We start from the raw sequence: 24,148 nt of genomic DNA, 5'->3' as shown, positions 1-24,148 counted from the left end.
TTTGGAAGGGGAAATAGGCCAGAAATCTGATTCAAACGTCTGTGACTCTGTGTGTGTGTGAGTGAGCGAGTGCGCGCGCGCGCGCGCGCACACACACACACACACACACACACACGTGTGAGCAGTTGTGTCTGTCGCCACCCTGGCTGAGGCAGGCAGGGTGGGGTGAGGGCTGGGGCGGGAGCGAGTGAGAGGTGAGGGGGTGTTGAGTGGCGGGGGTAATCCCAGGAATGGCTCCAGTTGGCACTATGGGTGATGGGGACCCCCCCAACAGTTCCGCGGGGTAGAGTGGGTGTGCGACCCAGCCAGAAGGTGGGCCTGGGGCAGAAGGAGTGCCAGAAGGTGCTCTGCTCCCCCAGTCCTGTTCAATTCCCCAGCCGCCCTCCCCAGAATCCCCTCTGGAGAGTCTTGGGTTTTAAAATGAGAGGAGGGAATTGGTGAGGAGACAGGAAGAACACCCCCTCCCATTTCCTCTGAGGACCAAAATGGAGATTTCTCCCTAGGTAAGAGAAACAGGCAAACTTGGGGCACTGGGACAGTGGCAAGGAAAACTCCAGAAATTCCTGGTGCCCCCTCCCCTCCAGACGCACACACAGTGACGCAGTCACACGCTCACACTCACTTCTGGAAGCCATTAGGGCTCCTGCCTTTCGGGCCTCCCCCTTCTCCTCCCCCTACTCCTGGCAGGCTCCCTTCTCCCCCTCTGGCCCCCCTCCCACTCCCCCTCTCGGCATCCCAAATGCCAGCCTGTGATTTCCAAATGAGAAAAAGCTGTGCTGGGCTCTGAGCTTGGAGAAACTCCTACACAAACTTCCAGATGTGACACAACAGCCGGAGAGGGAATGCTCAGGATCTCCTTCCCGGGAGGGGCCAAGCGCTCCCTCACACTTCAAGAAACACATACTGGAAAGTCCAACTCGCTCTCCTATAACCGGGGAGGAGGGGGGCCCTACTGATGTGAGTACCCCTGGTCTTCCCAGTACCAGCACATGCGCTTCTGAGCCTCTCTTCCTTTTGCTGCCCTCCCTTCCCCCATACACACACACACACACACACACACACACACACAAGCACACTACTTCCTACCTGGGTCTAGATCTCCTCTCTAGGAAACCTGGTGTGTTAGCGGCTAAAGGAGGAGGGACTGAGAAAAATGCCAACAAAAATCCAACTAGCTTCAGTTATTGGGGGAGGTGTCCCTATGTCCCTCAGACCCAGAGGTGCAGAGAACCTTGTAGAGCCATGGGAAGCTTCACTGATACCAAAAAGAGAGAAAGGGAAAGACTGAAGTCCAAGAGTCAGCTCAAGGCCCCTCTGGCAATGACAATACAGGTTTCCCTTGATGCTCAGGGGTGATGGGATTCGTGGGGCACAGCTTAGGCAGCCCCTTGGCCAAGGAACTGTTCTCAACCCATCCTCAGCCAACCCAGGCTTAGCGACTTGTCTAGACCTAGTGATGCCAATGCCCCACACCCCAGACTCCCACCACCCCAGATGTAAGCCTGCTCCTCCATCCTCAAGAGGAGCACTGGGGTCCCACCTCTCTTTCCTCATTCCAGCCCTCTCCACTTGCTCCCTCCCAGAGCCCCTCAAGGAAGGAATCTGCCCCCCAGACTGTCCACTAGCACCTGGAGATAGGGCAGGTGGGGAGATGCTGGCTGAGAGGTCTGGTTGTTTTAGAGGGGGAGGGAAAGGGGAGAGAAGATCTTTCTACTTCCCCTGGACTCCCGAGGAGGAGGGGAGGGGGATGGGGCTTTTCACCATTCATGGAGAGGGTAGGTGGTTAGGGGTAGAGAGGAGGGAAGCCCAGAACCCATCTTCTCAGACATTAGTTCCCCATGTCCATCTCAACCAGGGAGAAAGGGGCCTGGGGCTAGGGGTGCGGAAGTAGGGGAGTCAGAGCCCTCTGAGACCCCCCACCTCTCTCTTTCTGCAGCTCAGAGAGAAAGGAAGAAGGGGTAAGGGATGGAGAGAGGGTGTAATGGGGGGAGCTTCCTAAAGACCTGCGGGGTGCAGAGGGTGGGGGTTGGGGGGACCCAAGCTCACATCCCTGCTTTGCGCACTAGACGCAGCAGAGCTGCGGAGAGTGAGGGCGGCACCAAGCTCCCCCCACCTCCCTCAAAGCAGAGTCCTGGTTGGGCTCTTAGGGTTTACAAGGGAAATCTGAGGTCTCCCACCCTGGTCCAAAAGAGCCTCTGAGCTGAGAGGAAGGAGTCAGGAGAAGCTGTCAAGCCTGGGGATGGCAGTGCACCCCCCCTCTTTCCTTCCGGCAGTGACGGGACCCACCCGGAGCCTGGGAGCCCTGCATTAGTTAAGCGGCGCTTTGTGCTAGGGGCTGAAGGGGAGAGGCCAGGGGGCTGAGGGGGCTGGGGTCTCCCTTATCACTCCAGACCAGGAGGAGGATAGAGAGCAGTGCCAAATGGATCTCTCCGGATTGTGGGGCTTGCATTCCACAAACCCAGCCAAGGGGTAGACCCTGGGGTGCTGGACCCGAGTCTTCCTTAGCCAACCAGCTCACAGCCTCACTGTTCCCCCAGTACTTTCTCGGAGGCTGCGGTCTCCCATACCTGCTCTGCCGAGAAGCGGGAGCACTCTGTATTTGTGACAGGGTAATAACTTGGACCGGCTTAATCCCATCCCCCGCTGACCAAAGCTCTCGCCACAGTCTTTCCCTCTACAAGACAAAAATCTAGCACAAAACTCCCCAACCCCAACACAAAGCACCCGGCGCTGAATGAAGAATTAGGAAGAAGGGAGGCACCGGGCAGTGGGCTCCAGCTGAAAGGGTCTCTACTCCAGCTCTGGGGGCAGACAGCTTCCCCTTCACCACCACATCTTGTTCTCATTCTGCGCCCCTGACATCAGCCGCCGCCGGAATCTCCTTGTTGTGCCTCCAACCCGCGGGTGGGGGTGGGGGAGTTAGGACCTGGTCCCCGCCCCCCAACATCTCCCTCTGGGTCAGTAAAAACCCCAGCCTCAAGGACCAGGTTGAGGGTGGGGATCAGACCCTAGAATCCACCTCAAACTTTGGAGCGGGGGCAGGAGGGAAACCCAGGAGATCGCAGCCCCCCCTCCCCCGTCCCCGCAGCTTCCTCCCTACCCCACCCCCCCAAACTCGGAAACCCAACCCAGCTCGCTAACGGGCGGCGGGCGGAGTAGAGCTCCCAGGCTCCCGAAGCTTCCCACATCTGGAGGATGACGACCCTCCCCTGCCCACATCTGGAGAGCATCCAGCTACAAACCAGCGGGGCACGTCTCCTCTCTTTTCCTGGCCTGGATCCCAGCCCCCCAAGGAGGACTGAGGTGTGTGTACCGAGGTGGGGCTCGTCTGGGGTATCAGACAAACCTGCTCGCGTCTCTGCTCCCACTCTGAAGCCCCCTCCCTCCCTTAGCAGCCCCCCTCTCCTATGCCCACCTTCGAGGCTCACTTCTCCGACTCACCTGGCTTTCGGTCCCCTCCGGCGGCGCGGCCCGCCCCCCTGCGGACCCCCCAGCCCGGCCGTCGTGCCCTGGAGGATATGGGTTACAGACCGTGCGGAGACACCAGCTCCGCGGGCGGCTGTCCTGGCTCAAGTAGAAGAAAACCACCGGGGCCAGCGCCGGGTACGGCAGCCCCTCCGCCTCGGAGTCCGCGCTGCCCGGGTCCTTTTCCGCCGACCCCGGCCCCGGCCGGCCCCCGGCCCCCGACAGGTCGTTGAGCCGCATGAAGCTCCGGGGCTGTCCTGACTCCTCGGTGCCCGCTCCATCCTCCTCGTCCATCCTCTGGCCAGCCGGGGCCCGGGCGGTCTCGAGAGGGGCGAGCGGCGCCCCTCAGAGGAGGTGTCCTCACGCCACCGGGGGGCCCCGGCGGGGGCGCATCTGGGGGGCTCTAGGGCGCAGGCTGAGCCCCCGGGAGGGCCAGTTCAGCCCAGCTCCCCCTGCCCGCAGGGGCATGCTGCCCGCGGGGCGCCGGGTCGCAGGGAAGCCCCGCCCGGCGCGAGTCCCGCTTCCCCAGGGCTCCTGGGGCCCCCCGGGCCAGCCGGCCGGCTCCCCCTCACTTTGTTCCGGCTTCTTCGCTTCGCGCCCAGGCTCCGGTCGCCCGATTCGGCGCTACCTTCGGCGAAGCGGCCGGGAGAGGGGGAGAGAGAAGGGGGTCAGAGCGCGGGGGATACGGGGGAGGGGCGCCCCCTCTTCCCGCGGCGCAGCTGGAGCAGGATCTAAGGGGTCAGCATCGTCCCGGCTCCGCGCCAGCGGCGGCGGGGGGAGGGGAGGAGGGATCTCTTTGGGGGTGGGTTTGGAGGGGGTGGGGGGCGGCTCCTTCCTCCGCCCCGCGGCGGGCTCACGGTCCGGGAGGGGCGGGGAGACGGTGGGGGGCCGTCCCGGGCGGGGGTGGAGGCGGAGATGCCGCCGCCGCAGCCGCCGCGGTGGCTGCCGCTGCCGTAGCTGTCGCCGGCGCCACTGCCTCCTCCTCCGGCCGAGACGCGGAGCGAGCAAGCGAAAGCGGCGGCGAGGAGCCCGGCGCACACCACAGCTGGATCCCTCACTCGAACTTCAAGCCTCGGCCCCGCCTCTCCCCAGCCAGCCTCGCGACCAATCCCCGCGCGCCGCCGGCCCCGAGCCGCGCGCCCATTGGCGGGCCGCCGTGGCAGAGCGGGCGGGGCCGCCGGGGGAGAGAACCACAGCTGGAATCCGGTTTCCACCCCGAAGCCCAGGACCGCCCCTCTCCCCTCCCCTTGCCCCTGGGTCCGCTCCCGAAGGCCAGAGCCAATTAGACGGCTACCCAGACCGAACCCACTTTCCTATTGGCCGCTGGGGTCTCTGGGACTCCCCTGGAGGGAGCCCCGGGGAATCAGAGTATTCGGCGCCGGGTCCTGGGATAGCGCTGCGGGCCCCGGGGCATCCTTTATCCACGACCCCTAAAATTGGACCACAGCCGTAGGGTGGGGCTCAGCTCTGGGCGGGCCTGGAGAAGAAGAGAGGCTGGCAGCCGGGCTGTGGGGTGTGACCAGGATCCCAGAGCGAAATCCTGGGTCTCCACCTGATCAGTCGCCCACCCTGGAGTCGAACCTGGGAGCAGGACCGAAGAAGGGGAGGAGCGGAGCAGGATGTCCCCGGGGTAGGGCTTCAGGTTGGAGGGGGGGCGGTCTGGGGGGAAATGGGCGGAGCGAAGGGAAGTCCCGGGCGAGCAAGGTCTGGGCGTGGTTTCCAGCAACCTCTTGGTCTTGTAGACCCCTCTCCCAGGTCCACTTCTGAGACTTTGACCCTGACCTTCTAACCCTGACCCGCCGACCCTGACCTCACGTCAACAGTCCTGAGCTTCATCCCCTCTGCCCCTAGAGATCCTTTGAAGGCTGTGGTCTCCCGCAGGGGCTTCGCGCTTGAACACGTGGCCTCCGACAGGTCATGCCGGTCCCAGGGTCCAGGTCCCCCAGAGCAGCTGAGGAGCAGAGAGAGGCTCCCGCGAAGGGACCTGCAGGGGCCTCGAGTGTGTGAGAGGGGGTGGAAGCACGGAGCCGGGCTTTCTGAGTCTTGACCTGCAAAGTCTCACCAACCCCCCCTCCCCCCACTCCGTGCCTCAGTTTTCCCCTCTGGAGTTCCAGTATGGCCGGGAGGCTGTCTGCACACCTCCGCTCTACCCGGAGCGGGTCCTCCAGGGTCTGCGGCTCTCCGTGAGCGCACACGCACGTGCACAGCCGGGTCTCGCCGCGCCCCACCTCCCCGAGTCCCCGGGCTCAGTCAGCTCCAGCCCTCTCCCACCGCCGCCCCACAGGCTGCAGGTGCCCGGGAGCAGAGCGCCGCGGGAGTGCTGGGCGCTGGAGTGAAGTGGGGCGCGGAGGGCATCGAGCATTAGACGTCGGGGAGCGCTTCCCACCTCTGGGAAGGTAGACACGGCGGCGGAACCAAGCAGGTCAGTCAATTCTTTGTCCTGAGACTCACGGGGCGCTGACGCCACTGCGGAGAGGTGGAGGCAGGGTGACCTCCCGCCCCCGCCCCCCTCCCCAACTTCCAAGGCTGCGCCACCCGCGCAGCCCCCGCGCGCCTCCGGCCGCCTGGGGTGGGTGTCTCAGCTCCCTGGAGGGCGCGTTGCAGGGAGTGCAGAGGGGAGGGCCACGCCGCTGCAGCCTCCCGGGTTGCCCTTTCGCCGAATCCGGGCACCGAGTTGTGCAAATGAGGCCGAGCTCGTTTGCATTTCATGCTAATGAGCCGATCCCTTAAGTGCCTTTCCCTCCTGGCGGGAGTCTCTGCTCTCATTCCGCGTGTGCCCTGCCAGGCTTGAACTCTCAGCGGTCTTCTGGGAGAGGGGCCTATTTCTGGTTCACTCCACGTGTCTGACACCTTCCTCCCTCCCGCAGGTGGCAGTCTGCCTAGTCGGGCTGCCCTTCCCCAATAGGGTCAAAAAGCCCCAGGGCTGACACCAGGAGGTAGCGACTTTAATCATACCCTCTTTGCAGAGGGGACAACGAGCCCAGAAAGGCTCGCCCAGCCCAGTGGTCAGGTTTCCTGGTGGTCAGCAGGCCCTACACCTCCATCCGTCATCCAGGCCACCTCTGTCTCTGAGCTGAACTCTGTTCTAGAACATACCCGGAGAGGGAGCAGGGTGTGGGGCAGACACACATTTACTCCCCTGGCCTCAGGACCTGGGGTGACCTGCCACCTAAGGTATCCTGATCCCTGGGCGGGGGGCACCGGAAGACTCTGACATCCAGTCAGAGATGCTCTCTTCGCCTGAGGGGGGAAGGGGAGGAAGGAGGCAGGACCTACAGAGAAGGCAAAAGGAGGGGTGAAACCATCTTTAACTCCCACCCTCCAAGCCTCGGCCCTGCCATCACCCCCTCAGAGCGCCCTTTTTCAGCAAGTACCGTGGTACCTACCATGTGTCAACATGCTGAGGACACTGTCCTGAGCCAGACAAGAATCTGGACCCTCATAGCACTTGATGTTAAGGTGTGTAGTCACGAAATGATTGTCTGCCCCTCTAGGCTCTCTGTTCCCTCAGGGCAAGGGTTACGTCCATTTTGCTCACCAGAGCCTAGTCCGGTCCAGCTTGGCACGTAGTCTGTACTTCATAAATCTTTGTTAGACGAATGAGTAACCTCAGGCAGGGAGGAGAATGAGGCACAGGAAGTTCCTTGGGCCTCAGTTTCCTAACAAAGAAGTCAGGCCTAAGGTGATTTCGGGGTTTGAGGGAGAGCCTTCACATAGGACCTGCTCTGCCAGCCCCTTCAGCCCCCTCCAACCCTCTCCCCTTTACACCTCCCGCACAGCCTGGCTGGCTCCCTCAGGAACTGAGACGATCTTCCCATCTGTGAGGCTCTCCGCTCAGCGATGATACATCATCCCATGTCGTCACCTCGCAGCCTTGGGAGTTGGGTGGTGGTTGTCCCATTTTTTAGATAAGACGACTGAGGCTCAGACCGATGAACTTAGTGAAGTGACTTCTCCAGCTGTGAGGTCCCGTGTCCCCTGGCGCTGGCCCCCAGCTCCTCTGGGACAGCCCTGCTGGTAAAGCAGAGAGCGCACCCAAGAGGGGCCGGCCAAGGGAAGAGGGGCAGCGGACGTAAGAGCCCCTATCTGAGCAAGCCGGATGTTCAGCCTTGCCCTAGTCAGAAAATGCTAGCTCTCCCGGAAGCCTAACCCGTTAAGGCCCTAACTCCTTCCTTTGAACTTACAAAATCCCTTTGTCGAGCGCATGCCTGGTACCAGGGGAAGGGAAAGAGGACACAGCAGAGGGAAGACTGGCTAGAGAGGGGTAGGAGACACCAAATGCACCCCCTTTCACAGCCGCGCCTATACCTCCTGGGAGGGGGGGGAAGAGGAAGGCTCAGCGGTTTTTATTGTCCCCTGAAGACCGTGGAAAGAACCAGATGTGCTGAGTGGTCTCGGGCCAGTCTCTGACCCTCTCTGGGCCTTGAGTATCTATCCATAGGCGGCCAGATGTACCTGCCTTGTCACCTCATTCGTGAGGGTCAGTGAGACGGAGACAGAGGGTTTTGCAAACTGCCTAGACTTTCCAGAGCCAGGGCTGACGCTGCCAAAAAGGCCACCTGTGCTTCACCAGCTCCCCCCTCCCCGCTCACTGCCCCCCCCCCAGACCCGGCTCCACTTGCCCAAGCCTCAGACTTCCTGCCTGAGGCTGAGCAGGCTCCAGCCAGAAAAGGGCCACCTGACCTTGTTGGCCGGAGCCCTAATCCCCTCCAGATGGGACGGTGGCTTGCACCGAGGGCCCAGCTGCCTAGTCAAAGTGTGTGGCTGGGTGTGACCATGTGCAGACCCTACAGTGACAGTCCAATCTCCCACTCCTCCCCCCTGCTGTCGTCCCCACAAGCAGTGGCCCCATTCGACTCTCATCTCTAGCAGCCTCTTCCGGCTGTCTGTACTGCTTGGCTCTGGGGCTGTGAGGGGGCCCAGGCCCAGCAGACCCCTGAAGGCTGTGGGGAGGGAGACAGCTCCTTCCCTGTTCCCCGCCGGTCAGCCCCAGCCCACTACACCTGCCATCCCCGAAGCATGCTTCCCAGTGCCTTCCCCGAGGTGGAAGCTAGATGGGGTTTCTAGGGTCTGTGAAGATGCGAATGCCAAGGGCGGGACTTGCGAGCATCCAAAGGGACAGGAGGTGGTCACAGAAAAGTACCAGCTTTCCCTGCAGCAGGAAGGACTCAGATTTGGAGAAGGACTTCCAACCCAACAGATGTTCCAAATGACAGAGAACCGTCCTTGGACTGGTTTGTGTGAAAGCTGGTGGTCATTACGGGCCCCCTGCCCTGAGTTTCACTTGAGCTGCAATGACCATGGACTGGGGCAGCGTGCCTGGAGAAGGCAGAGGGGTCAGTGAGAGGCGCACCCCTCCCACCAGCAAGGCAGAGACCCCAAGGTTCCCGCGGGACGCTGTTAGGTTTATTCCAGGGTGAGTGGGTGCCCATGGGGGGAGCGGCAAGGATGGCCAAGGGCACCCGGTGACAGGGTGCCCAAGGATGGCCACAGCGTGCGCAGGGCGCTACTGGGCCTGGGTCTCTGGCCAGCTGGGAAGCTGGGCGTCCTGCCCCCACCGGAGGCGGCTGAGGCAGTCATGGGTGTAACAGTTTCCGTAAGTCGCAGGGCTCCGTGACAGGCATCGAGCAGGCTTGGTCCTCACACACGTAGGCCGTGGCCCGGTCTTCCAGCCGCCGCAGGGTGCTGAGGAAGGGCAGCTGGCGGGACAGGAAGCTGGACGGGTCCCCATTGGCCAGGATCAGCACCTGTGGGAGCAGCAGAGTAGACGGTCACCGGGGGCGGGGGGTGCTGGGACACTGGCGGGGCCCACGGTGGCTTTCCACTCCCAGGCCTCCAGAGGAGGGGATGGTGGAGAGGTGCGGGGGGCGGGGCTGGGCAGGGGAGGTGGGGGGGGTGCCGGGCTCACAGACTCTAACCTTGTTAGGGATGTAGATGGAGTGCACACACTGCAACAGAGCCTTGGTGTCCTTGGCCTGGGGGTCTCCGCAGATCACGATCTGGCCAGAACAGAAGGGTGACTCCAGGGTCAGGTGCAGGGAGCTGGACCAGACCCCCCAGGGGTTCCCCATCCTCCCTCCACTCCGCACTATAGCCCCAGGAAGGAACACAGACTTGGCTTAGCCTCCTCCAGACCAGCTGCCAGGAGGCTGCCTCAGATGCAAGCTCAGCAAGTGGGGACGTGGACACACATGCCCGGGAACACACAAAGTGACGGTGTCCCACACAGTGGCAGGGAGACGCACCCAGAGGCGCAGACAGCAACACACAACACACACACATACGCACAGAGACAGGCAGGCAGACGTGCAGCTGTAACCTGAACACGGGGCGTGCACACGCAGCCAGGCAAACGCGGACCGGTGAACGCTCACCAGCACGTGCTCAGCAGACCCGCGCACACAGTCACACGCCTCCAGGGCCACACACATCTAGATGTGCACACGCAGCAAAAATGCAAACAGGGACTTGCACACACTGGCCGACCCAACTACACAGACACACAGAGACCTACGGAGAAACACTTGACCAGCCCCAGGGACCCATATTTAGCCCCTGCCTCCCGCCCTCCCTGTGCTGAGAGCCCCAGTAACAGGTGTTCAGACAGGCACTTGCCCAAGCCAGAGGCCTGGCCCCTCAGCTGCACACTCACTCAGGTACCGCCGCTGCGTAGAGCAGCTCAGATGGACATCCCCATGAAGACACCTGCACTACACTCCTAGACGGCCACACACTCACAGACCTGAGCTCCGGGGGACGGCTCCAGGAGCCCCACCCCTTGTCCCCATCCCCCACGGCAGCCCCAGATCCCCTCCCACCCAGGGTCCCAGCGCCAGTGCCCTCGCCGCCCCCCCCACCTGCTTGAGGGTCTGCTGATGGGCTGAGAGGGCGCGGACCATCTCGGGCAAAGCCACGGGGACACGGCGCATGCGCTCAGAGAAGGCGGTCAACAGGCACACACACTTGTCCATCCAGTCTTTGTGCCCCGTAAAACCGTGCAGCCGAAGCAGGTTGTGGGCTGACACGGAGTTGGCACTGGGCTCCGCGCCATCCTGGTCTGCAGGGGGAAGGGGCGGTGAGGGAGGCTCACTGGGTCCCGGGACCCTGCCCAGGACTGTGGCCAAAGTTGTGGGGGATGGGGATGGGATAGAAAAAAGTCCCCCCCCCCCCCCCCCCCCTGCCCAATCCTGCCCCAGCTCTGATGGTAAGGCGAGCACCAACAGTTGCTGATCTTTTGCTCTCTCAGCCATTTGCCCCAGGGTGAACTTTTGGTCCCCCAGCTCCCCCATCTCATTGTGGACTCCTCAATCCAGCCACCCAGCTGCTGGAACCAGAGTGCCACCATCCTTGCCCCTCCCCCTCCCCCACTTCTAATCCACCCAGAGTCTACTGGGTCTGTTGCCAGAGTAGACCTAAATCCCACCACTTCTCCCCATCTCATACTTCTAGCTTGTCTGTGGCCAGCCCTCACCGGGACTGAATGCCACTAACAGCCTCCTAACTGGTCACCCGGTTTCTTCTGCTCCCTTTTGAAGGTCCCTTGTCCACCTTCAGTCAGAATGACATTCCTAGACCTAACTGGACCAGATCACAACCTACTGAAAACCCGTCAGAGATTTCCACTCCTTGCCATGCCTGTAAGACCCTGCAGAGATCCAGCTTTGCCCACGTGGGCGCCTCCCCTCCTCTGGCCTCGGCCCCATCCTCCATCCTCCAGGCTCCTCCTAACTCTTGGCTAAATGACGCCTGTCCCCGGTTTGATCGGACCTCCCCCTAGCTGAGTTGGGCCCCGCTGTTGTCCTCTCTCAAGGTCCTTTCATTCCTTCACCTAACATTTATGGAGCACCTGCTATGTGCTGGGCCTACGCTAGACTCTGGGAACGTAGAAGGAAAAGGAAGTCTTGCTCCCGAGATGCTTACATTTGAGTTGGGGGAGAGAGACCGTGAACAGACCAGACGCGTCAGGTGATGGTGAGCCGTACTAAAACAGAAGGGGCCGGGCGCCTACCTCTTGATGGCACTCACATTGCACGCACACACTCTTGTACTAGTCACTACTGTTTGTTAGCTGTTTCCCCTGCTACACTGTATTTCGTGAGGGTTATAGCCTCGTGTGATATGTGACTCCAGGCACTCCAGTTACTGCCACCCAGCCTGTTCCACCAAATAGCTAAATTCGTCTCTACGTCTACCCTGTGAGTTCGTACCAACGTTAGCGCTGTTTCACGTATTAAGAAACTGACGATCTGGAATATAACGAGACCAACTCCAAGTCAATTGGTTATAAGCGGTGGCGACGCGAACCCATGCTGGCTCTTTACCATTACACTCCACTTATGCCTCCCTCAGGGAAAACCAAGCCCTAACTGGGCCCACGTCAGCTCCAGCCCACCACTGACCGTCCTTCAGACGCAGGGGCAGACCAGCCCCCAGCTCGGCCTCACTGCAGAAGTAGCCGCTACCTCGGGAGTCCCAGAAAAGCCTGTCCTGCGTGTCTTGCAGCCGCAGAGCCCACTCGAGCCAGGAGCTCTCCTGCGAGGCCTCGTACAGATCCAGAAGGCCCCGCACTACGAAGGCGTAGTCCTCCAGGAAGCCCCAGCAGGGTGGGTTGCTGGGGGGACAAGGCATTAGGGAAGGAGCTGGAGACAGGACCCGGGAGAGAGCGGCTTTCCCAGAGGAGGCCCTTTGCCGGCACCCTTTGCCGGTACTCTTCGGTGGGTACGTTTAGCCCATTTCCCGGGGTGGGTAACCGGGCCCAAGGAAGTTAAGAGCTCACAGTGAGCGGACAGCAGAGCTGGGATTGGAGCCTACCAGGAGGTAGGGAGAGGGGCAGAGATGGGCCTGGGACGCCCAGGGAGACAAGGCTTCCGAGGCCGCCCCGCCCCTGACCTGTGCTCTACGGTTCCCCCGGGGCCCGCATAACACGTCCGCATCAGGCGGCCACTGGCCACGTCAAACATATGCCTCTTCAGGAACTTGGCACCATTGATGGCATGGGTGATCAGCCTCTCCAGGCCCAGGACGGCCCCAGTCACAGCGTAGCCAGACACCATCAGTCCTGGAGGGAGGAGACACTGGTGGTCATGAGAAGCGAGCCGGGCCCTTCCAGGCATGTCCGCCTTGCCAACCCCCCCCAAGCCCTGACACCTCTCTGGAGCAATGGGGTGAGAGCTTCTGACCCCTGTGCGTGACCTGGGGTGGGTCACTTAAGCTCTTTAAGCCTCGGTTGGCTTATCTGTAAATTGGGGATGATAAACCGGATAAAGGGAGAACTGATATCTAGCAGGTGCCTGACGTATAGAAGGGGCCTCGCGAAGGGTAAGTCTGTAAATGGGATCAGGCGTCAGGCCCGGCTGCCCCACCGTTCCAGGCGGCCAGCATCTTGCTGTCCAGATGTGGCTTCGGCCGATGTTTCCGGGCCTGAAAGAGCTTCTCCAGCCCCGTGTTGAGCAAGGTCCGGACAGCATCCACGTCCAGGCCAAAGCGGGCAGCGGTCAGTTCCAGTGAATACCGGACAGTCAGCACATTCTGGCCCTGCAGCTCCCCCTTGGGGTCCTGAGGAAAACAGCCCTTTGTGAGAGGGAGTCCCTTCACTTGCTGGGCCTCAGGACCCCTCCCTTGTCCCCGAGCATCCTCACCTGACTGGGGCTGATATTGCCGGCCTCCGTGAGCCCGTAGTGCTTCATGAGGAGCTGGCCCGAGGTCAGGGGCTCAGTGGCACCCAGCACAGAATCAGGAAGGAGCTGCTGGACCTCTTTGACCGTCCACACATAGAAGGCACCCTCTTTGGGCCGCATGCCCCGCTCTGGGGGTGAGTCTGCGTCCTCTGCGCTATAGAAGCCTCCAGACTGTGAGGAGAGGAGAGTTTGCTGGCCCCAACTTTCAGGGCAGCGGAGGACCCAAGCCCTCCCGCAGCCAGGCCCGCCTGCCTCAGTGGACACACACCCGATGACTCAGGTTCCGAGCCACGTACTGCAGGATGCCTTTGGCAACGTCGGAGTAGAACTCGTCACCAGAGATCTGAGACGGGAGGAAGGAGACTGTAAACAGAGGTCTCTGGGATGGCCTAGGTACAGAGAGGGCAGTCAGCATTCTCCCAGGAGGGTGGGGAGGGAGCCTGGGCATATAGGAGGGGATCAGGGGTGAAGTTAAGGGGGGAGGGGGCACAAGTCCCCAAGAAAGCCCTAGAGAGGCAGCCAGAGGTAGGTGGACAGGCTAAGTGTCTGCCCTGGGCCGGGTTCAGGGGTCACCTGGAAGGCCTGTGAATAGGCCACCGCGAGCTGTGCCTGGTCGTACAGCATCTTCTCGAAGTGCGGGATGTGCCACTGGCGGTCCGTGGAGTAGCGGTGGAAACCCTGTGCCAGGGAGGACATGGGGCTGGAGGCCGACCCCAGCCTCTGTCCCAACCCCCTGCCTCCGGCTGCCCCCTCCAGGGAATGCCTAATCCCCCTCACCTGTCCCACGTGGTCTCGGATGCCCCCGTTAGCCATCATTTTCAGGGTGTGCAAGGCCATCTGTTGGGCCCGAGAGCCATCCTGGGTTAGTCGATGGCTGAGCCAGTAGGAGAACAGGAAGTTCAGGATCACTGTGGGGGCACCAAGAGCACTTGGGTGAGAGCATGGGGGACACGGGGGGGCAGAGATCTGGGTGATCGGGAGGCCTTTGGCCAGGCTGGGGTTAGGAGTTCACTCAACAGGCTGTCTCCCGGGACACCCTGGAGGTTAGGAGGTCAACGGTCAACACAGAGGACAGAACATCATTACCCAGGTCAGTGTCATGGGGTTGCCGCTCAGACCAGAAGTCAGGTCTTCACGAGAGAGCTCCTGGCAGGTGGGGGGAAGGAGCTCACTGGCCAGTCAGGAGAGCAGGTGCTTAATGACCCAGCCAACGGTCAGAAAAGATGGGCCAGACAGGCATCAGAGGGCTGGGATGGGGGGTGGGACACGCATTGGGGGGGCACAGACCCGGCGTGGGGAACTTGGGGGCCTCCGCGAAGCCACCATACTCCTCATCATAGCCCTCGTCCAGCTGCTGGAAGCAGCGGCTGTTCATGGTGGCAGCGGAGGGGGGCACCTGTCGGTCACCCATGCTGATCTCTGAGCGGGCCAGCAGGGCTGTGGTGACACGCTGGCTGTTCTCCAGCAAGGTGTTCTTGTTCTGTTTCCACTGTGGGAGGCAGGGGCGGACCCGGAGGTCAGCATACGGTGGGGGCCCCTCGCCCTTGACCTCCCCCCCCCAGTCCCCACCCCTCTCCACTCCCCGGGAGCACACCCACCTGCTCCCGGATCCTCAGCAACACCGTGCGGAAGCCAACTCGGGTCAAGCCATCCTCAGGGGGAAAATAGGTGCCCCCCACAAAGGGCTGGAGGTTGGGAGTCAACCACACGTTCATGGGCCAGCCCCCACCACTGCTGGTGGCCTGGCAGAGAGAGGGCGAGGGTGAGGGGAGCGGCCCCCTGTGCATGGATAACCCCCCGTCCAATACACAGGAAGACTGCTTACTTGCACGAAGGTCATATACACCTTGTCCACATCCGGCCGCTCCTCCCGGTCAACCTTCACGCTGACGAAGTCCTCGCTGAGCAGGCGGCCGATCTCCTCATTCTGGAAGGATTCCTCCTCCATCATGTGGCACCAGTGGCAGGTGGAGTACCCCACTGGAATGGGGCCATGGTGGGCCGGGAGGGGTACCAGTGACTGGTTGGAGGTTTCCTGGGAGGCCCCAGACCCACAGGACGCTTCCCCTATCCAATACCGCTCCCTTCCTCCCATCCCAGGGAAGGTGGCTACGTTACCTGAAAGGAAAATTGGCTTGTTTTCTTTCTTGGCCTTGTCAAAGGCTTCCTGTCCCCAGGGGTACCTAGGCCCGGCAGGGTTGGGCATCACTCACTAGCCCCAGGATGGGGGCGTACAGGAGGGGCTGAGAGCCCAGCTGCTCCCCCCCACCCCCCGCCCCACAGGGGAAAGGGCATCAGGAGTGGTCCTCACCAGTCCACAGGGTTGTAAGCATGTTGCAGGAGGTATGGTGACTTCTCATTGATCAGGCGGTTGGGAACCTTCTGGAGTGTGGATGGGGAGCAGCTGGTCCGGCTTCCCTTCCCTCCAACAGGCATGGGCACTGTACCGCTGACCGTCACACTTCGGTCCTTGTCCCGGGAGGAGCTACCCCTGGCGTGGGCAGGTGGGTCAAGTGAGGGGTTCCCCCCTCCCCGGGCCTACCCCAGAGGCCCATACTAGCCCACCCTGCCCTCTGGCCCCTCTCCTGGAACCTCCTGCTCCCAGCCCAACCCACCTTTCTGAACCACGGGGGAGACCGTGGCCTTTGTGCTCCCCCTTGTGTTTTTGGGGGGGTGAAGGAAGGTGGCTCATTGGGGGCTCCCTGCCAGGTTAGTCTCCCCCAACCTCTCAGACCTGGCGCTGGGAAGGATGATGACTGTGAGGTCAGGGTGAGTCACAATGGGCAGAATGGCCCTTCAGTCTCCATTCTTTCCCCCCCAACAGGGCCCCTCCCCATGATGGCTGTGCTGGACGCATCTCTGCGGCAGGCCTGGGCTGGTGATCTGGGCAGGAGGCTGCCTGCTGCTGGTGGCTGGACAGGGCAAGAACGGATCTGGGACTGGACCGGGTGAGGGGCAACGAGAGGAAAATCGACAATGGGGACCTTCTCGCTCAACATCCACCCCTGGGCACTTCCATGAGGCCAGACCCGCAGGCTGCCCAGGGAGTCAGAAACTGGCTCAGATCTCGCGGGGCTCAGCCTGGGAGGCTGGCGCCGCAGGGCAGACCTAAATGACAGGCCCCTGCAGCCATAGGGCTGTAACAGGTCAGTCCAGGGTGCCGCTGGATAAGGACCCTAGGCCCAGCATTGGGGTTCAAGGAAGGCTTCCTGGAGGTGGTGTCAGGAGAGTCCCCGGGGAGCTAGCCCTGCAGCAGGAAGGGACGGGGAGACGGAGGGGGGCGGGGGGAGGCCGTTACTGCCTGGACCAGGTCTCGGAAGCAGACTGGCGTGGGGAGGAGGCAGGAGGGGTGGCCGGGCAGGCACTGGGGACCAGCGCAGTGACGACCGGTCCCGGGACCCCTCGGGCGCAGGGCGCGCCGCAGCAGCCCACTCACGCGCCTGTACCTGCGGCTCGCGGCGAGGCCGGACCCGGAGCGGGGCAGCAGGAGGCCGCGGCCCAGCCAGGCCCGTGCGCCCAGCATGGCTGCCAGCGGCCGAGGCCGGCACGCTGCGGCCGGTAGAGGGAGGCCCGCAGGCTGCGAGGGGCGGGCCAGGGCAACCCCCCCCCCGCCCCGCCCCCGAGCCTCGGGCGGGTCTTCGCCGAGAGTCCCGGCCGCCGCGAGGCTGGTCTCCGCGCGCCGCCTGCTGGCCGAGCGTGGGATGGCAGCCCGGGCAGCCCGGGCTTGGGAGGACGCGCGTCTGTGCACGAAATCGGCCGACTCAGCTACCTGCGGGAGGATCACCCTCGTGGGAAGACCATGGAGGGTTGGGAGGATGTCAGAGCCGTGGGATGCCAGAGCCTCAGGTCATTTTGTCCAACCTGGTCCAGACCCACCTGGCCAAATACGCTCCATCTCAAGGTTCTGAGCAAATCCCACCCACTCCCAAGGCGTCCCTGAATAATAACGATGAGCCAACATTGTGTCCTATCATGTACTTTACACACTTGTCTCATTTGCTACATTCAGCCGATATTTCTTGAGTGCCTACTGCCTGCCAGGCACTCTGCTTAGGTACAGCGGTGGGCGGCGAGAGACCAGGCTCCTGCCCCTGGGTTGCTCAGTCTGTTGAAGGAGCCAGAAGTTAATTCTGACAGCCACACACATGACTGTAGGACCACCCACTGTAACAAGTGCCATGACTTCTCATATAAAAAGGAGCCTGGTCTGGTGGGAGAGGCGAGGCAGGAGAGGCTTCCCCAAGGAAATCACATTTGGTAGCAGCCATGGAAGAACAACAAGAGGATGGGGTCCGGAGACGGTGTGGGGGGAGTGCTGGGGAAGCAAGAGAAACCGATGTGCAAAGGCCCTGTGGCATAGCAGTGAGTCAGAGCTGAGGAACTGGGGAAGGCAGGCATGGCTGCAGGGCAGAGAGCAAAGGGAAGAGAGATAGGAGAGATGACATTGTGAGTTTGGAGGAGGGCAAGCCTCCAGGTCCTGGCGGGACTCAGGAGCTGTGAGTTAGGAGTTTTGGTTATGAGAGAAGAAAGATATTGAAGGGCTCTGGTCAGGGGAGTGACCCTGCACATTGGAAAGGTCCCTCTGGCTTCCTAGTGGAGAATGGACTGGAAAGGGGCATGAGTGGAAACAGGATTGGTTAGGAGACCCTGGCAGGACCCAGGGGAGATGGTGGAGGTGGAGGTCATGAGAAGGTCTTGAGGCCTGTAGAGGAGACATCCTCAGGATTGGCAGTGAGGGAGAGGGAGGTGTCAAGACTGGTTTGCAGAGCAGGGCTTATGCTGGAGGGTGAGGCCATTTGCTGAGGTGGGGGCACAGAAAGGCTCAGGTGGGGGTTCGTGAGGTCATTTTTGGACATGTTGGTTGGAGGTGCCCTTGAGATGCATGTGTGGAGAGAACGTGGAGAGGAGAGGTTGGTGGGAGGAATCGGGGGGTTCAGTGTGCAGACAGTGCAGGCCTGGAAGGGCCCATCCAGGGAGCAGCACGAGGAGAGGAGCAGGCTCAGGGAACTCAGGGGTGCACCCATGGAAGATACAGAGAGAACCACTGTAGGGTCAAGGGAACACCAGGAGAGGGTGGTGTCCCAAAGGCAACGGGACAGAGAGTTGCAAGGAGGAAGGATCCTCATGGTTGGATTCTGGAAAAGCCAACTGGGATGGGACAGAAAAAGGCCTACTGGCTTCAGCAACATGGGCCACTGGGTGGGCTTGGCTGACAGCAAAAGCCGACTGGAGTGGGTCAGGAGGAGGGGAAAGAAAGGAGACATAGAGAAGTAGCATGGGTGCTTCATATGAGGGGAAAGATGGAAAGACTTTCAAGATGGATGAGGCTAATTTTGGCAAATATCAAGGGGAAGGATTTGGTTGAGAGAAGGCAATTGACATCAAGGAGAAAAGAGATCTCTGAGAAGGTTGGAGTGGTGGCAGAAAGGTTGGCAGGTGGAGGGTCTGGTGGGTGCTCCCTGGAAGGAATGAGATTAAGATCAGAGAGCAGGAAGCCTGCCTTGAATGTGAAGGAATTTAGGGTGATGACAAGCCCAGAAGAGTGACCATGGGTAAGGGTAGCTGAGAGGTCAAGGTCATCCTCCCGAATAATGGAGTCACGCAGGGTTAAGCAAGAAATGGGTGAGGAGATTGTGAGCCAAGACAGAAGCATGGTGAGAATGAGGTGGAGCACAGCCCCAGGTGGAGAGCAGGCAGGACAGCCCAGTGGCTCCAGCCTCCAAGAAGGAAGGCTCTTAGAGGAGGCAAATGGTCCAGAAGTAGTTACGGGGAGCAAGGCTACCAACCTCTTCTTTGTGGGGGTCAGGCAGCACCCCTTGGGAATCCTCAGGAAAGTCAAGTCCACAAGGGAGAGCCAGTTTAGAAGAGGAGGGCCCAGGTAGGGGAGGGGCGATGGGTGAGGCAGCGACCAAGAAGGATGGAGACCTCCCAGGTGTGTGTGGCCAAAGACAGATGGGGGCTGGATTCTGGGCACTGCCTGGCAAGACCAGGAATGAGGGGTATGATGGGCTCATTGCTCATGGGTAGTGTCTCTGAAGAGGGTGGGCCCTGGGCCAAATGAACACTGGCCTAGGAGGAGCCACATAGCACCCTCATAGGGAAGGAACTCTTGTTCCCATTTGACAAATAAGGAAATGGAGGCACAGAGTCATAGAGAGGTTAAGTAATTTACTCAAGGTCAGGGAGCATAACCACTTATTACTAAGTGATTATTATTATTAAGTGCAAATCTTGGAGCAGAGTTTTGAACTTTGTCGGTCTGACTCCTAAGTAGGTGCTCTTGTCCATCCTGCCTGTAACAGCCACGGTAGGACTCCCTCCCTCCCTCCAAAACAAAAAACAAAAAAAACAAAAAAAAGCAGCTCCTTTCCCCAGTCCCCCTTCCACTTAAGAAAGAGAGCAGCATCGTGTCCCCCCCACACACACACACTTTGGTGTTTCTGGTCTATGGAAGGCTGTTTTCCCTCAGTGACCCAAAAGGGGGTGGGGGCTGGTAGTAGGGCCAGACCCTGAGCACTGAGGACAAATCAGTGTCGGGTGGTCCAGTGGTGGGAGAGCGTTGAGGAGAAAAGGAATGGGGGTGACCATGGTGGACCTCGGATGAGGTACCAGGCCCTGCCCCTCCCCTTGGTTTCTTAGACCCGACATAAGCCCCCAGGAGGGGTCAGGCTCTCTCAGCAGGGCTGAGATTGAATTTCTTGCCCAGGGGGAAGGAAGGTGGGGGAGGGTAGAGCCAGATTTAAGGTGACTCAGTAAAACAAAGGAGCAGGAGGGCTCCAGGACCTGGCTTGTCTCCCCACTGAGTTCCGAGCTCCTGGAGGCCGTGGGCTAAGCAATTCTCGGATCCCTCCCAGGTGAGCCCGGCACTTTGTTCACGGTAGGTCAATATTTGCAAATGAAACCTGGGGCCCAGCAAGGGAGCTCAGGGCTGTGGAGCCAGACGGTCGGAATCCCAGCCCCGGTCCGCGATAGCTTTGTGACTTTGAGCATGCCGCTTAACCTCTCTGAGCCTGTTTACTCACCTATGAGAGCAGGACCAAGGGTTATGCACTTGGTTTAACGCTCTGCTGCCCCCATTTTGAAATTCTTAATTTGGAAAAAGGGCCCCGCCTCTTCATTTCGCACTGGGCCCACAAATTATGTAGCCAGTCATGAGTGGGAATAGTATGATCTACCTCAGAGGGTCGTTGTAAGGATTAAATTAAATAATCTGTCTAAAGTGCTTAGCAGAGAACGAGTGCGCAGCGAATGGGAACACCTGCCTATTGTTCCCTGCCATGAGATCATCCCCAGTGCTGATCTGCGGTAAATGAATGAAATGAGAGAATGAGTGGGAGCCTGGGGAGCATCTGGAAGCGAAGGTGCCAGGCTGTGGGGGTTGTACGGAAAGTGGGAGCATTTTTGCGCCCCACACTGCGGGGCACTTGTTCCCACGGCAGCCGGAGATTCGCGCTGTGGCCCTGACCCAGCCGCCACGCCTCGCAAAAAGTCCACTTGGTGGGAGCGGGGGCGGCGGGCTCCAGTCTTTACCACGCGGGCGTGGTCTCAGCCCCGGGAAGTCGTCAGTCTCAAGCTCCAGGAGCCGCGGAGGGGCTGCGGAGGCCGGGACAAGCGCCGAAGCGGGCCGCGGGGCGGAGTCTCAGCCGTTCCGGGCTTCCCGGGGCGGGTCCTGGGGTGACAGCCCGCCCCGCCCCGCCCCGCCCCGCCCCGCCGCGCGCCGGGGGCGGGCCCTCGCGCGCGCATGCGCCGGGCGGCGGGGGCGGGGCGGGGCGGGGCTGCGCTCAGAGGAAGGGGTTGGTGCCGGCCTGCGGAGGCGGCTGCAGCGGCCCGGCAGAGCCCGACGTGGGCAGCAGCGGCTGCAGCAGGCTCGCGGGCGGCGGCGTGAAGGCGCCCGCCTGCGTGAAGACGCTGACCGAGGCGGGGAGGGTCACGCCGGCGGGCACGCTGCTGAGCGGGAGGGGCAGGGAGGCGCTGTAGGTCATGGAGCCCAAGGGCGCCCCGACCGGCCCGCTGGCCGCCAAGCCCAGCGCCGGCGACCCGGTGCGCATCTGGTCCAGGGTCGGCCTGCCCTGCTCGCCCGCACCGAACGGGTTGGTGGGAGATGGAGCGCTGAGACCTGCGGAACGAGAGTGGGTGGGGGGCTTGGAGCGCGCCAAGGGACACAGCCCTAAATGGGGGGGGGGGGCAAGATCTGGGGTCTCAGAAATAGGGAAGAAGAGTAAGAGACCCGGCGGGGACAAGGGGTGTCCTACCTGTCAGGAAGGGGTTTCGGGTCTTTGCAGCCTGGGGCGCCTTGACTAATGAATCAAGGTTGACCAAAGAGGAGGCTGAAGGGCCCAGGAAAGACTCTGGAGTCCGGCATGTTCGGGCCTCCTTGCTGGGCTGGGTTAGCGCTTCCCCCAGTACACCCAGGTCAAACGCATCTGGCTCCTTGGTGCCATTTTGCTTGGAACTGGGGATGGGGTCTCCAAACAGGTCCAGCTCTGGAACAGAGATGATAGAACTCATTGGTAGGGAGAGGGAATGGTCACTCTGTGGGAAGAAGAGGAGGGAGGTCACCTCTGGGCGGGCCCCTCATTCCCCAGAGCTGTATCATCCCCTGCCTCCTGCTTACCCACAGGACTGCTGGGCTTCCCCGAGGGCAGGGCCTGGGCACACTCCGGCCCCTCCTTGGTCTCTGTGGATACTGGAGGTTTGGCAAATAGGTCAAAGGGTGAGGTACCTAGAGCTGGCCAAGGAGGAAGAGGGAGAGGAGGTAGGATGGCAAAAAGGGCAGGCACTGGTCTGACCCCTTTCAGGCAAGCAGCCCTCTTAACACAGAAAGTGCTGCCCCTTGGCACTGGAGGGAGGGGACCCAGAAGTCCTCCAGCCCCTCACCCACACCCTCTGGCCCTCTGCTTACCAGGTGCATTGGAGGTCTCCACTGAGGCCCCCCAAGGGTCAGCCCCAGTATCGGGGAGTTTGTGCTGGGGGGAGTTCTGTGCCCAGAGGTCTGTGGAAGGGGGTCTGGCGGGCAGTACTGGGGTCCGGCCCCAGGGCTCAGAGGAGGAGAGCATAGGGGGCAAGTCCCAGGGCTGGCTTCTGGACAGGGCACTTCCTGAGGGAATAGGAGACCAGGGGTCTGCAGAAGGCCCCCAGGAGGAGCCACTGGGCTCTGTGTTCGGCCTGAGACCTAAAACAGGAACAGCACAGACATGACCTCAGGCCCACCTTTACACCCAGTCCAGGGCCCTTCCCAGTTACCCAGACCAAGTTGGGAGGCCAAGGGTCCCATCTCACAGATGGGATGCTGACTCAGGACCCACCCAGCAAGCTGGAGCCCATATTGAGCGAGTTATGCCAGGAGCCTGGACTCCCAGGCACAGGCAGCTCAGGCCACCTTCCCAGTCAGGGATGGGCTGGGACAGGAAAGGCAGAGTGACCAGGGTAAATGAGAGAACATCTCTGAGTTTTCCATGAGCTGGTCTCTTCAGACGTGCTCTCCCATCCCTCACTACAACCCCGTGTCCCAGAGGAAGCTGAGGCTCAGAGGGGTGAGTGACTTGCCCAGTGGTCCTCAGCTATGGGGAGGGGGTGCCAGCAAGGGGCCGGGGAGGAAGGGGCTTTCTGGGGCCAGCCCGGGAACCTCTTGCAGCCCTGCATGCCCACCTGGGATGTCCCATGGGTCAGCGGAGCAGTGAGTGGAGGGCAGGGCCGGGGTGGGTGCGAAGACGTCTGCCAAGTCCAGGATGGAGGACTGTGGAGTGGGAGAGGCAGCCATGGCTCAGAAGTGGGCAAGACCAGAGGAGGGTGGTCCCTGGCCTGTCTCCCTCAGTCCAGCTCATTCTCTCCTTTATTCATTTCACAAACATCTACTAATGATCCCTCACCTCTGTACAGTGCTTTGCAGTTTATAAAATGTTTCCTCATCCATTTAGTGCCTGATGTTCATAACAACCCTGTGCAGTAGGTAGTGTGGGTAGTGGTGTGCCCATTTTACAGATACACCAGCTGAGGCCCAGAGAGGGGAGAAGCTTTGCGTGAAGTCACACAGTTGGGGAGAGGCAGAGCTGGGATAAAACCCAGGCCTGCCTGACCCCTTCCTCAATTGTCGGGATCCCCAGCCCATTGGTGGTGAAAGACAGATTTTATGACAAGTCTGCCTTCCTAAGTCAGAAACTAGCCACCGTGAACATGGGCATAAAGGGGACAGAGACACCCTAGGGGTAGCATGCACTGCTTTGGAGGGTGGCTTTGTTCCCAGTAGCTACCCACTCCCCTATTCTTGGAAAGTATGTGTATGAGCCCCAGATATTGTCAGTACCATGTGCCTAGCCCGCCCTCCCAGCTGCATCCACAGCATCGCATAATCCTAGAACACCAGAGGTGGAGCTGTCCAACAAAAGGGGGAAACTGAGGCCATAACAGTGATGTGCACCAAGTCAGAGTGGCAGCAAATCTAGAACCCAAATCCTGGGGCCTCAGATCAGGATTCTTTGTATCCCACTTCGAGCCCAGTCATCATCCCGTGCGGTCTGGGTCTGGGGGCTACCACACCCCTCCACTCTCATTTTCATTGAATAAATGCTTTAACAGTGCTTGCTGTATATGAAGCGTGGTTCTAAACTCTACAAATATCAACTCAGTTCGTGTCGCAGGCTCAGTCAGCCCAGGCACTGCAGCCTCTGCCTACCTGGCTGGTTTTCAGCTTCTCCTCCTCCTTTCTCTCTTCTCTCTCCGGCTGTTTGTCTTGCCAACGGCGGACCGTGGCCCCAGCGCCATTGGCCACGGGGGAGTCATCTCCCCGCCAGGACCTCACCTCCTGCAGAAGGCAAGAGGAGTGAGGACAGCATGAGCAGCCCAGGCTGGACTTGAGGGGACTGGAGCTGGAGTTGAGAAGAGTGCAGTGAGAGAGAGGTTAGGCAGAGCAGGACCACTGGGCAAAGCGGGAGGAGCCTGGTTAGTGCCTATGGAGCGCCTGCACCTGCACCTGCTCCCACACCAGCACCTGCACCTGCACCTGCTCC

At 61.0% G+C, this 24,148-nt stretch overlaps 3 protein-coding genes and 2 long non-coding RNA genes across 29 annotated transcripts in view; 2 read left to right on the top strand and 3 right to left on the bottom strand.

Annotated features, from left to right (window-relative positions):
* The window catches only part of CACNA1G (calcium voltage-gated channel subunit alpha1 G), a 61,706-nt gene extending 57,522 nt beyond the window's left edge, over positions 1–4,184 (bottom strand). For 23 of the 25 annotated variants that reach the window (XM_032428554.1, XM_032428565.1, XM_032428559.1 and 20 more), the window contains exon 1: positions 3,521–4,184. In XM_032428554.1, the coding sequence (XP_032284445.1) occupies positions 3,521–3,759 (239 nt within the window). In that variant the 5' untranslated portion in view covers positions 3,760–4,184. The remainder of the gene's footprint in view (positions 1–3,520) is intronic. The other 2 variants (XM_032428580.1, XM_032428581.1) reach the window with 1 other exon arrangement.
* LOC116647315 lies at positions 3,170–11,894 on the top strand. The gene is made up of 3 exons (XR_004302322.1): positions 3,170–3,303; positions 5,750–5,887; positions 11,815–11,894. It is a non-coding gene; the product is annotated as an uncharacterized LOC116647315 (long non-coding RNA).
* On the bottom strand, positions 8,556–16,696 carry SPATA20 (spermatogenesis associated 20). Its single transcript, XM_032428583.1, has 16 exons — positions 16,589–16,696; positions 15,454–15,633; positions 15,261–15,325; positions 14,968–15,122; positions 14,741–14,884; positions 14,430–14,631; positions 13,920–14,050; positions 13,716–13,820; positions 13,411–13,485; positions 13,104–13,313; positions 12,828–13,020; positions 12,355–12,523; positions 11,865–12,076; positions 10,323–10,522; positions 9,384–9,464; positions 8,556–9,212 (listed from the first exon to the last, which is right to left on the bottom strand). The coding sequence occupies exons 1-16, from the start codon at positions 16,663–16,665 to the stop codon at positions 9,042–9,044; spliced, it is 2,370 nt and encodes a 789-aa protein (XP_032284474.1). The 5' UTR covers positions 16,666–16,696; the 3' UTR covers positions 8,556–9,041.
* On the top strand, positions 15,027–16,420 carry LOC116647314. The gene is made up of 3 exons (XR_004302321.1): positions 15,027–15,109; positions 15,575–15,646; positions 15,967–16,420. It is a non-coding gene; the product is annotated as an uncharacterized LOC116647314 (long non-coding RNA).
* A 4,227-nt stretch (positions 16,697–20,923) lies between the features above and the next one.
* EPN3 (epsin 3) overlaps positions 20,924–24,148 on the bottom strand; it is a 9,338-nt gene continuing 6,113 nt past the window's right edge. The window contains exons 5-10 of the mRNA XM_032428857.1: positions 23,815–23,943; positions 22,791–22,878; positions 22,045–22,314; positions 21,757–21,870; positions 21,395–21,625; positions 20,924–21,258 (exon numbers count right to left, since the gene is read on the bottom strand). Of these exons, the coding sequence (XP_032284748.1) occupies positions 20,924–21,258; positions 21,395–21,625; positions 21,757–21,870; positions 22,045–22,314; positions 22,791–22,878; positions 23,815–23,943 (1,167 nt within the window). The remainder of the gene's footprint in view (positions 21,259–21,394; positions 21,626–21,756; positions 21,871–22,044; positions 22,315–22,790; positions 22,879–23,814; positions 23,944–24,148) is intronic.

Source organism: Phoca vitulina, unplaced genomic scaffold, assembly GCF_004348235.1.
Source record: "Phoca vitulina isolate PV1807 unplaced genomic scaffold, GSC_HSeal_1.0 scaffold40, whole genome shotgun sequence".
Lineage (NCBI taxonomy): Eukaryota > Metazoa > Chordata > Mammalia > Carnivora > Phocidae > Phoca > Phoca vitulina.
The sequence above is the reverse complement of the archived record's forward strand: the minus strand, read 5'-3'. Positions and strand labels throughout refer to the sequence as shown.

Excerpts from the sequence above, each read along its gene's own strand:
- SPATA20 (XM_032428583.1), bottom strand. The coding sequence starts at position 16,665 with ATGCTGGGCGCACGGGCCTGGCTGGGCCGCGGCCTCCTGCTGCCCCGC. Across the intron at positions 14,632-14,740 it reads TGCTGAGGATCCGGGAGCAG|TGGAAACAGAACAAGAACAC; the intron begins GTGGGTGTGCTC and ends TGCCTCCCACAG. Across the intron at positions 12,524-12,827 it reads GATGCTGGCCGCCTGGAACG|GACTGATGGTGTCTGGCTAC; the intron begins GTGGGGCAGCCG and ends TCCTCCCTCCAG.